This window comes from Lagenorhynchus albirostris, chromosome 18 (genome assembly GCF_949774975.1).
Source record: "Lagenorhynchus albirostris chromosome 18, mLagAlb1.1, whole genome shotgun sequence".
Classification (NCBI taxonomy): domain Eukaryota; kingdom Metazoa; phylum Chordata; class Mammalia; order Artiodactyla; family Delphinidae; genus Lagenorhynchus; species Lagenorhynchus albirostris.
Window position 1 is genome coordinate 52,866,692 of NC_083112.1, and position 14,960 is coordinate 52,881,651.

General features: G+C 33.3%; 1 protein-coding gene across 5 annotated transcripts in view; it reads left to right on the forward strand.

Moving 5' to 3' along the window:
• NDFIP2 (Nedd4 family interacting protein 2) overlaps positions 1 to 14,960 on the forward strand; it is a 77,746-nt gene that overhangs the window by 48,114 nt on the left and 14,672 nt on the right. For 2 of the 5 annotated variants that reach the window (XR_009536791.1, XM_060129225.1), the window contains exons 5-7: positions 2,985 to 3,109; positions 8,060 to 8,126; positions 10,827 to 10,932. Coding sequence is in view for 2 of the 5 variants with exons in the window: in XM_060129225.1 (XP_059985208.1) it covers positions 2,985 to 3,109; positions 8,060 to 8,126; positions 10,827 to 10,930 (296 nt within the window). In the remaining 3 variants the exon portion in view is untranslated. Of the gene's footprint in view, positions 1 to 2,984; positions 3,110 to 8,059; positions 8,127 to 10,826; positions 10,933 to 12,330; positions 13,869 to 14,960 lie in introns of those variants that run through there. The other 3 variants (XM_060129224.1, XR_009536792.1, XR_009536793.1) reach the window with 3 other exon arrangements.

Sequence of the window (14,960 nt, forward strand, 5' to 3'; positions counted from 1 at the left end):
CAGAATTGAGTGCTTTGCTCTTTCTGTACTGTGAAGACCTCTTCAGCTTTACTTCTGTTTTGTAGGCCAAGGGGCATAAAAAGTGAATCTATTTATGCTTCAGTAGTCACAACTTCTCTGTTTTCCTAGTGCTTAAACCAATTAAAGATGATTAAGTTATGCATTTGTCTATTCAGGCTGCCATAACGAAAACCCACAGTCTGGGTGGCTTAAACAATGAAAATATATTTTCTCACAGTTCTGGAGGGTAGAAGTCCAAGATTAAGGTGCCAGAAAATTTGGTTTCTGGTGAGGGTTCTCTTTGGGCCTGCAGTTGGCTGTCTTCTTGTGGTGTCCTCACATGACCTCTTCTCTACTTGTGTGCAGAGAGAGAGAGCTTTCTCGTGTCTATTCCTCTTCCTATAAGGACACCAATCCTATTGTATTAGGGCTTCACCCTTATAACCTTATTTAATTTTAGCCACCTCCCTAAAGGCACTATCTCTAAATACAGTCACACTGGAGGTCAGGGCTTTAATCTATGAATTTTGAGGGGACAGAGTTCAGTCTATAACAAATTATATCACATGAGCACAATTTATAGGAATTCATACTGCTGGCGGAGAGCATAAAGAAAACATGGTGGCTCATTAACTACTTTTTTGTTCTTTTGAATCTTATTTCTCTTTTGGCTACAATGATACATATAATAGATATCGGTAAATCTGATTTTGAAGAAATTGGACAGTGTTTAAATTATTTTTTCCCCAAAGCTAAACATACACATACTCAGGTGAAAATACACTTTTGGAATGTTTTGCTGTTTTGGGTTTTCTCCATCAGTGCCTCCTATGTTTCAACAACACGACATGCTTGCAAAATGATAGAATGTTTATAGCACACTGAGATAAAAGAGTAAGGTGCTCAGGACTGGTGGCAGTCTGTCCTCTGCCCCAGACCTCACCTGCCTGCCCTAAGGGCTGAGGAGAGACATATCTCAGCCTGTCATTAACACATAGGTAGCAACCAGTTGGGAATCTCTACTGCTGTTTGGTAATATAAATTCTTTAGTTTAAATAGATATAAAATTATTTTTTGTTATGTGCTTTCCCTAACCTAACACAAATATTAGCCAGTTTGATACAGAGTGGCTATGTGCAATAGATTATTCTACAATGATGGAAATATCCTATCTCTTTTGTACAGTATGGTAGAGAGTAAACAAGCTTTATTTATAGTAGTGTCTCTTGAAATTGTTTTGCAGGAAAGATGGGACCTAGTCTGTAGTGTGAAGAGATCATTTTGTATGGGTAGTGATGATGGCTAGCATTTTTTTAGCAGTCACCGTGTGCTAGCTTCTGTACTATGCTTAAGCTCTTTACATTCTCACTTAATCCTCTTATCAATCTTGTGAAGTAGGTACTTAAAGATCAGAGGACTGTGGCTCAACAGAAGTCAGCAGTGAGTCCAAGGTCATATATCTAGTGAGTGAGTACGATGTGACTCAAACACGAGTCTCTTATTTCAAAATTGATTTTTCTGACTATCACACCATATAGTACAGTTTCCCATAAATGATCAAAAAAGCTGCGACTAGAAAGTATTAGGAAGGAAGAAATTAACAGGAGTAGGGGCATTACTTCGAAGAAATAGCCATTTCATTTAAACTTATCCTAAAATGTTTCCTCTTTGTCTTTAGAATTCTGAAAAACTAGAATTTCTCTAGGTAATTTACTTTATTCTCCCTGAGGCTTGGTTGGAGATATTTAGGGTAAGAGACTGGGCACTGAACAAGATTTAGGTTCAAACTGATCTTTAGTTTTATTATTATTACTATTATTATTTTGATGATGTTGCTGTCTTGGACGTAAATAAGGTACTCTGATTATATCTCAAGGACCTATGTCAGAATGGTTTCTGCTATGAGAAATAGAAAACCCTTACTCAACTGTTTTAAATAGTTAGGAGATTATCTCACAAAACAAGAAGTCCCTGGATGAGCAGACCTCAGGTACAGACCATTATCAGTGCTGTGGCTCTGCTTTGCTTTACTTCGGTTTTCTTCACTCCCCCACTATTTGGAGTGATGGTTTAATCCTCAGGCTGATAGCAAGCTCCCTGCAGCAGTTCCAGGCATTACAGTTAAACGTGATACCCAGTGGAAGAAGGGCCTTTTCTTCTATTCTTTTTAAAAAACTTTCATTGTAGAAATTCTCAAACTAGACAAGAGTGTAATAAACATCTGTGTATCCATCTCCCAGCTTCAACAATGATCAATTCAAAACCACTGTTGTTTTACCTATATTCCATCTTCCTTCTCCTTGCTGTGTTTTTAAGAATGTTTTTCAGAAGTCCTATTAAAAAAAATTCACTGGCAAGGGATTTGGGCCTTCTGTGATTTTCCCAGACAGGACTCACCTTTGGGGGCTAAGTATGGGGTCCAGCCTTTCCTAAAAATACAGGCTCTAGAGGTCGGTGGGTTCCTGGGAAGGGGAACAACAGGTTTTGTTAGGTAAGAAGAGAAGGCAATGAACAGTATCTGCTCTGGGAACAATAGTTTATAATTTATTCGGCTCATCTTTAATATTGCTTTTTAATTTGGCTGGCTGATGATGGCTTAGACTAGACTTTTTGGGTAGGATCACATGGGAGCTACATTGTGACCTAATTTTTAACTGGTTTAAAAATGCAGCTTCAATAACAAATGTATGTATAAAAGAAAAAAAAATGCAGTTTCACCTTTTGGTGATAAGCTGTAAGGTATTGATTCTTGTTGACCAAACTGACAAGAAACCAAGCTTACTCACTTGTTAATGTATAGTAAATAACTAATACATTTGCAAAAGGTAAACTATAGTCTATAAACAAGACTTAATTAGTACAGAATTAAGAGAAAGAACTGCTGTTTCCATTGAGTTATGAAGTATTATTGATGTTTATATTATGTCTCCGTTAATTTGTTTCCAAAGTGTGGTCTTTAAAATAATTATTTCTCTTGCTTTCAGTGGCATTTATTTTCAACTGGCTTGGATTTTGTTTATCCTTCTGTATCACCAATACCATAGCTGGAAGGTATGGTGCCATCTGTGGATTCGGCCTTTCATTGATCAAATGGATCCTTATTGTCAGGGTGAGTGTCTTGATAGCCTCTATCACTTTTGTCTCTAAAATTAAAATACATAAAATTTCCTATGTGGTTCACAAATGTTCATTTTGTGTATATGAGCTCAATTATTTTGACACTTATTCTTAACTTCTATCCTTAACTATCATAGTGATCTCTGTGGTGTGGACATTTTATGACTGTATTATATGAGAGCTTGTTAGTATGTGGAAAGAAATTTTTGTTTGTTTGTTTGTTTTTAGTTAATTAATTTATTTTTGGCTGCGTTGGGTCTTTGTTGCTGCCTGAGGGCTTTCTCTAGTTGTGGTGAGCGGGGGCTACTCTTTGTTGCGGTGCGTGGGCTTCTCCTTGCGGTGGCTTCTCTTGTTGCGGAGCATGGGCTTTAGGCACGTGGGCTCAGTAGTTGTGGCTCGCTGGCTCTAGTGCACAGGCTCAGTAGTTGTGGCACACGGGCTTAGTTGCTCTGCGGCATGTGGGATCATCCCGGACCAGGGCTCGAACCCGTGTCCCCTGCATTGGCAGACGGATTCTTAACCACTGCGCCACCAGGGAAGCCTCAGTAAGTGGAAAGGACTTTGAAATCAGATAAATCTGAGTTTGAATCTCAGCTTTTTGTATATCAGTGTTCTAACTTTAAGTTTTTAAATTGTTCTGAGCATTAGTTTCTTCATGGTAAGCTGATAATAGCTGCCATTCAGTATTTTTGTGAGGCATGAACATGACATATTGAGAGTACCTTGCTCAGTTGCTGCACAAGTATATGTGCTCAGTAAATCATGGCTGCCACTATTGTGATATAGTGTAGGTCTGCCTAAAATCAGTTTTAAAACATAAAAATTTCCATTGGTTAGTGAAATTATCATGGACTTAAATATCTTCTCACTTTCTTTTTTATTTTTATTTTTTCTTTTTTGGTAACATTAAGAGCTAAAAAAGTACAGTACAGGCCTTTGAGGTGGTTGTGAGAACTCATCTTTTTTTCCTTTACATTCCTTCTAAGCCTTTCTTCTCATTTTCCTGTTGTTCTTGGAAATCACCCTCTGTCTATCTCGTTATCATTTACGAGGTAGTGTGTAGGGAGATAACAAGAAGTCCTTTTCTTTCTCCTATCTCAACAGCTTTTCTAGCCCCCGAATAATTTTTTGTACCCGTTGTACAGGCAGTAGTATTGTTAACATAATCTTCGCCCAGCTCTTTTCCTTTGCCTCTTGAAGGCCCCTTTTGGCTCCTTTTTACAAAGCTTTTCTCCTGATTTCTTTAGGTAAGGCTAGGAAAGTGGCTTTGTTAATTAATAACTCTTCTTAAAAGTTACCCACACATTTAAATGCTATATACAACTAATAAAATATATACTTTCTACAAATCATATATATTTAAACATTGATTTCTAGTTGAATGAGTCAAGTCCTCCTGAAATTTTCAGTAGAATCATATACTAATATGTCGGCTTTTATTAAGTGCTTCACACACTTCAGTTATGCACCTACATTGTCAAATAGATTTTAAAAATTACCCATTATAAAAATATTAAAACTTTGAATTTTATGTGTTTCTTCATTATTTTTAAACTTATTTTATTACTTCCCAGGGTTTCAGTAATCTTCTCATACCCTGTCTCTGTTCAGACTAGATTATAGGATTTGGTTATTAAACAGTTGATTCTTGGTGGGACCTGTGGACTGGCTTCTTCTAAGGTGATTAAAACCTGAGCCATTGTAAGAACTGCCCCCCTGGCAATTACTTGTTTCAATTTCATTTAAAAAATGTAGAGTGGGTTCCCACCATTAGCATAAATCTGTTAGGTGTTATGGGGCATGCAGAGATAAAGAGACAGCCCCTGCCTTTGCAGAAGTTATTACTAGAAAATCTTGAAAGAGTTGGAACTAGGTAATGTCCAACCTTGGTTATGTTAGTAATAGAATTAATTACAGTTATTCAAATGAGATTTCTTGTCTAAGTCACAGAACACAGAAAATGATTTGATTTTCTCAATTCTCCTGAAGTTATTGAATTGCTAGTATCATTCTACATTCATAAAAAAGAAATTAGTGCATTATATGCAACCTTTGCCTCTAGGATATCAGGGCCTAATTCTCTCTTAGAATCCCAGGTTGAGAAGGGGTTAGATTGTCTAGTAATCAACTCCAGTCAGTGTGATAAGATGGGGACCTTAAATTCAAAGACTGGAGTTTCTCTACGTTTTGTAAGGTATATAAGAGCGTCAAGTTTAATCACTGGGACTGTTGAGTTTCCTTTTAAAATACCTTTACTGAGTTAAGGTTAATATTATACCTGTAGTGTATATTGAGAATTGATATAAGAGAAGGATTTAAAAAAATCTTTTGTTATAGGGCTTCCCTGGTGGCGCAGTGGTTGAGAGTCCGCCTGCCAATGCAGGGGACACGGGTTTGTGCCCCGGTCCGGGAGGATCCCACATGCCTGCCGCGGAGCGGCTGGGCCCGTGAGCCATGGCCGCTGAGCCTGCGCGTCTGGAGCCTGTGCTCCGCAGTGGGAGAGGCCACAACAGTGAGAGGCCCGCGTACCAAAAAAAAAAAATCTTTTGTTATAAAATAACAGTAGCCACCATTCAGTGAGTACTTACTATGTTCCAGGCATAATTCATTACAGGCACTAAATTCTTTAACCCTGTCTGTATCCGTGATGCTGGAGACAAGCCAGCCATTTTATTGATGATGAAACTAAGAATAAAAAGTCTAATAACTTGCTCAGTGTCCCACAGTTTGTATGTGGATTTGAATCTAGCTTGATTTCAGTTCAGTGCCTCTTCTCCTAATTCTCTACTGCCTCTGTAACACTGTACTTTGACTTTTATTATAATGCTTAAGGCAATGAGTTTCCCTTGTAGTTCAATGCTGAGAGAAAGGTTTTCTCCTGAAAGCCTGGTGTTTCCTTTTATTAGATAATAAGCAATTTATAAATTAACTGCTGCTTTTCTTTTTGTTTCTGAGCTGCTGCGAACCTCATATTTAGTGTAAATATCTTTAGCCCAGATTCTGATATTATTTTTAAGGCTTTTGATGTTTCTATTATTTGTTTTAAAAGGCATATATATTTTATTAAAAACTGACAAGTCCTTTAGAAAGTAGACAGGATGTAAACAATAAAATACTGGTGTCATATTAATAAAATAAAATCAGATGAATTCTTTTTTTTCAAATTTAAATCAGATAAATTCTTATTGTTGGTTAATTTATTTTCCAAAATTTGATTTCTGCAGCCTGCGGTTGACCAGTCAACATGAGTTATTTAGTTATTTTAAAAAAACCAAAAACACAGCTTGGCTCAGCCCTATGACTTTTAGTATTTTGAAACACTTGACAACTTAGTAATGAGCCCAAAAGCTTATTAGTTTATCCTTTTTACATGGTAAGTTTTTCTCTTTGACTTCAAAGTGAAGGTAATTCTATTCTTCACTTGGGAATAAATAAAGAATAGCTGCAGGTTCGTATTTTTGGTGAAGAATGACATTGTTCTTTTCTGGTTGCCTCTTGTCGGGTAATATTATATATTAAATATATTTTAAATATTAGAAATATATATATTTAAATATATTTAAAAATTAGAAAGTTAAAAATGTATTGCTTAGGTTCTTTATTCCTTTTGTTGTTATAATCTCTAAAACCTGTATGAAAACCTTTTATTTCTAATTATTAATCATTTGATTAAAAAGTAGTGTAGTGCTTTACTACTTTACAAGCTATATTCCCACAATTTTCTGGTTCTCCCTTTATTGTACATATTTTAAAGGTGTAGGAGTATGTGGGATTTGCATCTATGATGGTACTCTGAAATCTCTAATCTTTGTAATTTCTAAAACTCTAAGCTGAGGACTTAGATCATGGTTCATATATTGTAAATACTTCCTGTGAGAATAATTTAAAAGCTTTTAAAAACAGATTTAGATAACCTTTAGTGGATATGCTTCCTCACTAGTAACATTACAATTTGTAAGCGTTTTTGTTATAACCACACCTATAAGATTTTTAAGCTTTTATGGAAATTACCAATGAATAGTTGGAAATAATAACCTATAAAGTTGGAGATAGATACATCTGAGGACAAATCTGCATTTAACAAACTCATTTTTAGTTAAATCAGATTCGGTTCAAAGACCAATGAAAACAGAGTAGATTAAATAAGCAGGAATATTAGACTGATTTAAAAAGAAAACTTTTCGAAGATAATAAATCATCATGTCCCTAGTCTAATCAAGGAAAAGATACCTGTGTCCAATATCATCAAACCCTGCCTTCCGTCTGTCTGTTCATATCCTCACTTCACAGAGAATATAAACTGTCTACCACGGCCACTAATAGGAACTGTTGAAATGCCGCTTCAAGGTTCATTTCGCTGTTCTCAGCTCACTGTTGGGAAATGAATGCTGGAGCATCTAGTTTGAAAATAAAAAGACTCTAATGAGTTGGGGGTCTTTATGTGCCTAGTATTCTTGGCAGTGATTAACACTAGGGGGTGTATAGAAGGTCAAAAGCTCTTCTTTTTAGAGGTCAGCAGAACATCCCCATCTGATAAGATTAAACTAATGTGGCTTTTGGTGTTAATATCTAAAGCAGCAGGTTGCTGTAGTGTGTTTGGGATGGTAGTTGTGGCTTTGAGAGATTATGAAAAAAGAACTGACATGTGAACTCCTTAATGAGAAAATGTTGGATTCAGATATATAGCACTTATCTTTCTTCTTTACAAGCAGTTTGAAACTATTTTTTGTTTCTAAAAGATTTTGCATAAGTGTGTTTGCTGTTATTTTTTCTCAAATAATTATATGTGTATGTCATTAAGTATTTTTTTCTTTTCTGTTTTTCTTTTTGTGCTGTTTTAAGTGCTAAAGATTATTTGAGGTAAATCATTCTGAAACTAAGACTTATGATTTTCAAATTTAGGTACACAAATACGGTTAATATATTTATGTTCACTCCACAGTTTTCTGATTATTTTACTGGATATTTCAATGGACAGTATTGGCTTTGGTGGATATTTCTTGTACTTGGTAAGTTTATTCTTAATGCATTTCAGTATGACTGATTTGCATTTAGTTTAACTTTGATGTTTCCTAAAAATGTGAGATGTAAATATACTGTTTTATAATTTATGTGGAAAAATTTTTTTCTGTTGTAAAATTCTCATATCCAAACACTTATATCATCTTGGCTATTCAGATAATTCTATGTAGCATTCTGGATTTGTGATTTAAAATTCAGAGCCTGTCAATTTAAAGAATCAGTGGTTGAATGATAAGTCAATCCTACAAAACTTGAAAATCCTAAAATGATTAAAAAATAGTTACCTTCAGCATTTATTTTGGAAAATATACATGCATAATTTTCTTTTAATGATCGTAGGAAGTGTTGAGAGGACGATAGTTGGATATTCTGTCCATTCTTTTATTTTTGGATCATTGAAACATTCTTGACACTTTGGAAGTGTACCCTGCATTAATCATTAATCAGTCAGGCATAAGGAAAGGCTTCATGCCTAATGATCACAGTACTTCTGTTGAGTTTTCTTCTTACAAGGCATGTCTTTTATTAATATTGATGAATTTTATGGATTTCCGATTTCCAATCCCTTGTGTTTTCCTCTTTAGATATATGATAATTAAGTTAATCTTAAAATCACATGATACCTTTAATCCACATTTCAAATTTATTTACCGACATGAAGAATACATTTTGTTTCTTTTTAGGTTTAAGAGCCCACATTTCTCTAGTAACATAATTATACCAGAAAATAGCATTTCAGTAGGTGGCAGTGTTCTCCTTGAGTTTATATTTAGTCCTGCTGTTGCATCTTTTGGATCTTTGGGGAAACAAAATCTTAGTGGTCGGTTAAGGTCACTAAAAATCCTAGATTGTTTCTCTAATAATTATAATGAAATTATTCTAATGTTGTGATTTTGTTGGGGAGGCAGACTTGTACAGAAGTTTAGCCAGTTTTTTGTATTGGTAATTGTTTTCTGACTGATTCTGTGCTCATTATTGAGTTTCTTCCTTAAAAGTGAAAAAATTGATAAAGTCTTTTAGGTATTTAAGCATATTGAATGAGATACTTGCTTATAAATATTATTAGCGGATTGAGGAGCCTTCGGAAGGCAACTGTGAGACAGAGTAGAATGCAGAGGGCAGCCCCAGTTCCATATCAGAGCCATAATCTAGCATTTAGGGGAATGTGAAAACTTAATTCATGATCAAAATGTTCGTCTCACATAATACTCAGAAGAGTGTTGAGCACATCATAGAATGCTGAGAAACAATAGCTGCTGAGTGATCGGTTTCTAGATGTGAATTGGCTTATTTTGGAAAATGCCTGAGCAGAACAAAATATGTCTTAGAATCAGCAGCTTCATAGACAAAAGAAAGGATTTCACAAATAATTTTGGTGTACATTTTTCAGTAGTACTTTTACGTTTGGATCACAATATCATTATCTTTGAACAGCATCTGGAAGGGCATGAGGGGAGAATTCAGAGTGGGGGTCACAAGTGGAAAGAGGATATGGGAAGCAGATGGGATCAGATTTAAGTGAAACTTATACCACTTGTTTAAGTCATTATTTGTATATCTCTTCTATCTTTCCTCTCTAATTTATTATAACCATGCTTCTTATTTTAGTGCTTCGATTATTGTCTTAGAATTGGGTTACAAATTTGAGTTGAGACTTTACATTTTAAATTGACAGACTCTACCTCCTGGTGAGGAAAGTTGCATGCGTACATATCTTTTGGTCCCTGCCCTCCCGCCCACCATTACCTAGTTAAAAATTTACTGGAGTCAATAAATGTTGCCCTTAGAATTGTATGCTTAAGTATATCAAAGACTTAGCTCTACTAATAATGGTAATGCTTTTTATACTTAGCTAATATTTTTCACCTGAAACTTTGAAGCATTTCACAGGCTTTGTTTAATTGATTACTAAAGATACCTGTGATTATTATAAATGATTATTAATGTAAATGATTATTATTTAAAAATACTATTTTACAGAGGAGAACACTGAGATAGATAGAAGATACATCTCAAATCATTTAAGAAATCACTAGTGGCTCCTTCCAAAGTCTTCTTTCTTGATTTTTCTCAACTTAATTTTTATTATAAATTAGTCTTTTATTACTTGAAAATAATAACTAATAAGTAAATTATTTACATAATGCACACATCTCTAAATACAAATCTTGCAGATGACAGGCACCTGATCTTGCTAGACAGGCTTGTTATTGGTTTTATCCCACAATTGTTAGCAATTACATGCATATGTTCTCTCTTGAATACTTTATATCAGTAAATATGTCTTAGTTTGCTTAGTAGTTATAGTAATTAAAGAGTTTGGTATAAAATGGGACTTCTATGAGTTGAATCAGTTTAAATGCATTAGGTAGCTTTGCTTTTTAAGAAATAATTTAGTAAGTGTGTATTTTTGTGTAATTTTGGATTTTCGTGGCTGGATTTACTTTACTTTAGATACATCTAGGTGTAACAAATTGAAAGAATTTGGGGGTGGCAGTTAAATTTTATTATATTTCCTTACAATAGATTTGTCATTATAATGTAAAATATATTATGGAATGACTGTAATCCTACACGTTAAATTCCTTAGACCAAGAGGATCTTGTTTATAATTGTCTATCTAAAATGTGTTGTGTCCCCTTTCTGTGTAAGAACATAACATATCTGTATTATTTCAACCTTCTCAGGCCTGCTTCTTTTCTTCAGAGGATTTGTTAATTATCTAAAAGTCAGAAACATGTCTGAAAGCATGGCAGCTGCTCATAGAACAAGATATTTCTTCTTATTATAGAGGTAAGAAATATTAATATATTAATTGTTTATTCCTTTTGTATTCAAATTCAGCTTAATGTGCTTAATGTGTACTCATGTTGTTTACTCAAATTCAGCATATTTAATAGATTTTTATACTGTTAACAGTCACTGAAATTAAAGAAGTTGTGAACTTTTAAGATAACTTCCATTTTAAAAATTGAATTTCATACATTTTAATTTTTAAAAATGTATTGTGAGTAAACTGAAACTTTAAATCAGACTTTTAAATTTCTTTTTAAAGCTTGACCACAGGATGTATACGAAGTAACCACCAGCACAGCATTTGAAAGCTTGAAAAACAAAATATGACAAAGCACTTACACACAGAGAATGGGCATTTTGCATAAAACAGTGTGAAATTCACATAGATATCTGGTGGATAAAACAAACAAAAAACCAAATCTGATTGAAAAGCAACTTGCCATGCACTGATCTTAACAAACTGGATCAATGAATAAAAGTTGTGTGAAGAAAATAGGAGCTTTGTTACTATTTTCTTAATGTGTGCCAGTTTGTATCAACAACCAAGGCTGCAACTTGAGTAAATGGGAATATAAAGAAACGAGCAGAGGTTGTCTTACTGGTTATCCAGTGAGTTTCTGGAGGCTGTGTCTATAGTAAAGGCATTTATTTATTGTGCAGCTAGTAGATCTTCACATGAAGAGACCTCATATCTCTACTCGCTCTACTATTGATACTTTTAAAGCAAGTACCATACACTTCATTGATTTGAACTTTTAAAGTAGTTGAACCGCATAAGCAAAATGTCTACTAAAACACTTAACTTCTGGATGTATCTTTAAGTACAAAATGCTTCAAGTTGCTATGACTTAAGTATAAATAAATTGTATGGTTTGTGATTTGGTTGCTTAAATTTTATGCTTATATGAGTTTTGCATAAGCTGACATGATTTACTTATTTCTGCTGAAGAGAACAATGATTACAATTGCATTTCTGGATTATATTTAAATATCACTTTAAATGTTCCACTAAGGTTTCTTCCTCCCCCTAGAAGATGTCACATTTTCTCTTTAACTGGTAAAATGTCTTTACAAGCAGTGACCTTAAGAGTTTGTCGGTATTACCTGTAAGATAAAAGGCAAAGTAATTTTACTAACTTAAATGATATTCTGTGAATATTCAGTGTGATTACCTTGTTTGCATTTTCAAGAGTTTAAACTCTAATGTAAATATTTTCTAGATGGTTAGAAGCCTAAACTTTAGAATATATTTTGATATATGCTACCTTATGTCATTCTTACCAAAAGGATATTATATACTTGATGTAATACTGCTTATAAGATTGGTTTTCATTATGCTGTCGTTTAGATAATTGCAACTTAATACATTTTAAGGCTAATTCTTTTTGTCCCTAGACTGCATCGACCAGACATTCCTTTCTTGTATCAATGTGAAATTTCCAGATCGTCTGTAAACCTGCAACTTTAATAAGATAGAAGACTACTAAAAGCAGAAGACAAATTAGTGAGGAAAAGATAGAGCTTCATAACTGAATGGCAGAGTGGTTTATGCTTAAAAGCCATTTCTGTTCATTCTCTTAAATATTTATATTTCATTTGTTTTGCACAGTTGCATATGTGCCCATTTAAAAGATTTGGGTATACTTGAAAGAAACCATAAAGTGGTAGCAGTAAAGTGCAGTCACATTTGATTAATCAGTGTTTGATATAATTGAAAGAGTTGAATGATAAACAGTCTTCCAGCGTGTAAATGCCATTGACTTCTGACCTGACATTTAACATAATAAAAATGAAACTATTAACCATGTCAAATACTTTAGTTTCTGGCTTTTAGATTTATCTAGTAACTCTACACTTGAAACATCCTTTGTTATATATAAAGTTTTTTGAAACCTGCAGTGCTGATTATTAGGCTTTGTCAGATTGTTGAACCAATATTTACATCATTATTTAGCAAAACTTTCTGTAAGTAACCATGCATAAATTACTTTCTGCATCTTTTTCTTAGAAATTATGTCTAGATAGATATCTCTTCATTCATTTTAAATTAAGTGAACTTAATATATATAGAAAATTTGGGTGTTAAAGATAGTTTTAGGACAAATTTTAAGAAAATGTGGGTATGCCACATGTCCTTTATAAGAAAATCTTTTTTTTTTTTTTTTTAGAGGGACTTGACAGTTTTAGGGTTTCTCAAATGAGAAGTTTGGTTTTTAGCATTGTTCATCTTAGAGATTCTTGCAGGAAGAGATTGTATTAGATAGTATATTTATTTCATTTAAGACATTTTTGAAAATTAATTTTCTGAATAAGATACTCTCATTTGCATTTTGTCTTTTAAAAAGCCAATAAAAAGTATCTTTAAATATCATTGTAATATTTTTTCCTTTAGATGTTTAGTTTAATTTAGCAAATAAAAACTTGTGCTTTTAATAGCTTCTTGCTTTCTGATTGTAGGATTAACTTGTAAAAATCATTTCCTGAGTTGAGATATGTGAAATATCTGTTTTCAAGTTATGGAAATGTGTCTGTGGAATATAGGGGTGTGAGTGTGTTGCGAGAGTGTGTGTGAATATTATTACAACTGGAATCTATTTTACATTCATAAGCTACTACATTTTACAAATCATTTTATGTCTCATCTGTTTTCTCTTCAGTTATATCTTTGCTTTTGAAATGCAACATTAAAAATGATGGGAATTATCTTGTAAACTTAAAAATCAGTTGATACAGCTATATAGAACATATGAAATATATTGCTTGTTTATTATTAGACACTGACTACTAAAAGATACATCTAAAACTATTCAGGGTCATTTTTCCATTTCTGAAAAAATAAAATTTATTACGCTTTATAACTTTTTTTGTATTTCTCTGTATTTTCTGATTTATTTCATTGTCTTTGATAAATAAAACATGTTTTGTTTTGCTAATTGAGCCTCCTATTTTCTTGTTTTCCCTCATTTATTCTCCTCCCCTGCTAGAATTTTTATTGTTTGTTAAAGAACCTGTGTTACACCCATTGAAGTAAAACAATAGCCTGGGGTAAAGAAACAAAATATTTGATTTAGTTGCCTGATTTGGAAATTAATTAAAGTTAAAATTTACTTAGAAGAAATGTGAACTCGTGCTAGGTCTCTTTATTGCACATTAATTTTCCTGTAGACCTGTACTTTGTTCTTTGTAATAGTTTTTAATGAAATTAAGCTATGATACATATAAGTTAAAATATCTAGATCATCTATCATACATCAATTTATTAAAATTTTATTTTTGTTTCTGTGGCGTTAATACTTAGTTTCTGCATGTGGATGTTGACCCAATGTCAAAACTTCACTTTTTGTTTTGATTTTTTTTCCCTCCAAATCTGTAAGATTCAAGTGTGATGTTACCTGATCCTCTTTAATTGGTACAATTCATTGGTAGTCTTAAATCTCATCATCCAATCAGGAGAATCAGAATATTATTTTAAAAAACAACATTCTCTTCTGGATTTATCAGATCCTACATACTTCCCTTCATTTCCTGTGAGCTTGGACAGAATAGCTGCTGTTGTGTTTTGGAGATACTTAATTGCCTTTGCACCCTGCCTTAAAGATTGAAAATCAAAATCCTTGTTAGGGTATCTATAAACAATTTTTGAATGAGTGTGAACTGGAGCTCAGAAGTTAATACAAAAAATATATTACATTATTTCTATTATATTTGAATAAGCTAGTTATGGCCAGAAAAATCCATTTTTATGTTTTTATGAAGTAAACTGCATTTAAGGTAAAAATACATTTTCTATATAGTGTGTTCAGGATACATCTTAGAAATTAAAAGACAAATTCTATTGTAGTTGGTTAAAATGAAAATCTCTTTTTAATAGAAAAAAATACTAATCTCTAGCCTTTTGAGTCTATAAGCTATATCCCATGCCTTTGAAGTTCATAAATTTTAACCTGTTAAGATAATAATCACTAATATTTCCAGCAAAACCTCTGATGACAGGAAAAGTGGAGTTCAGAAAGTCCAGTTGGAGA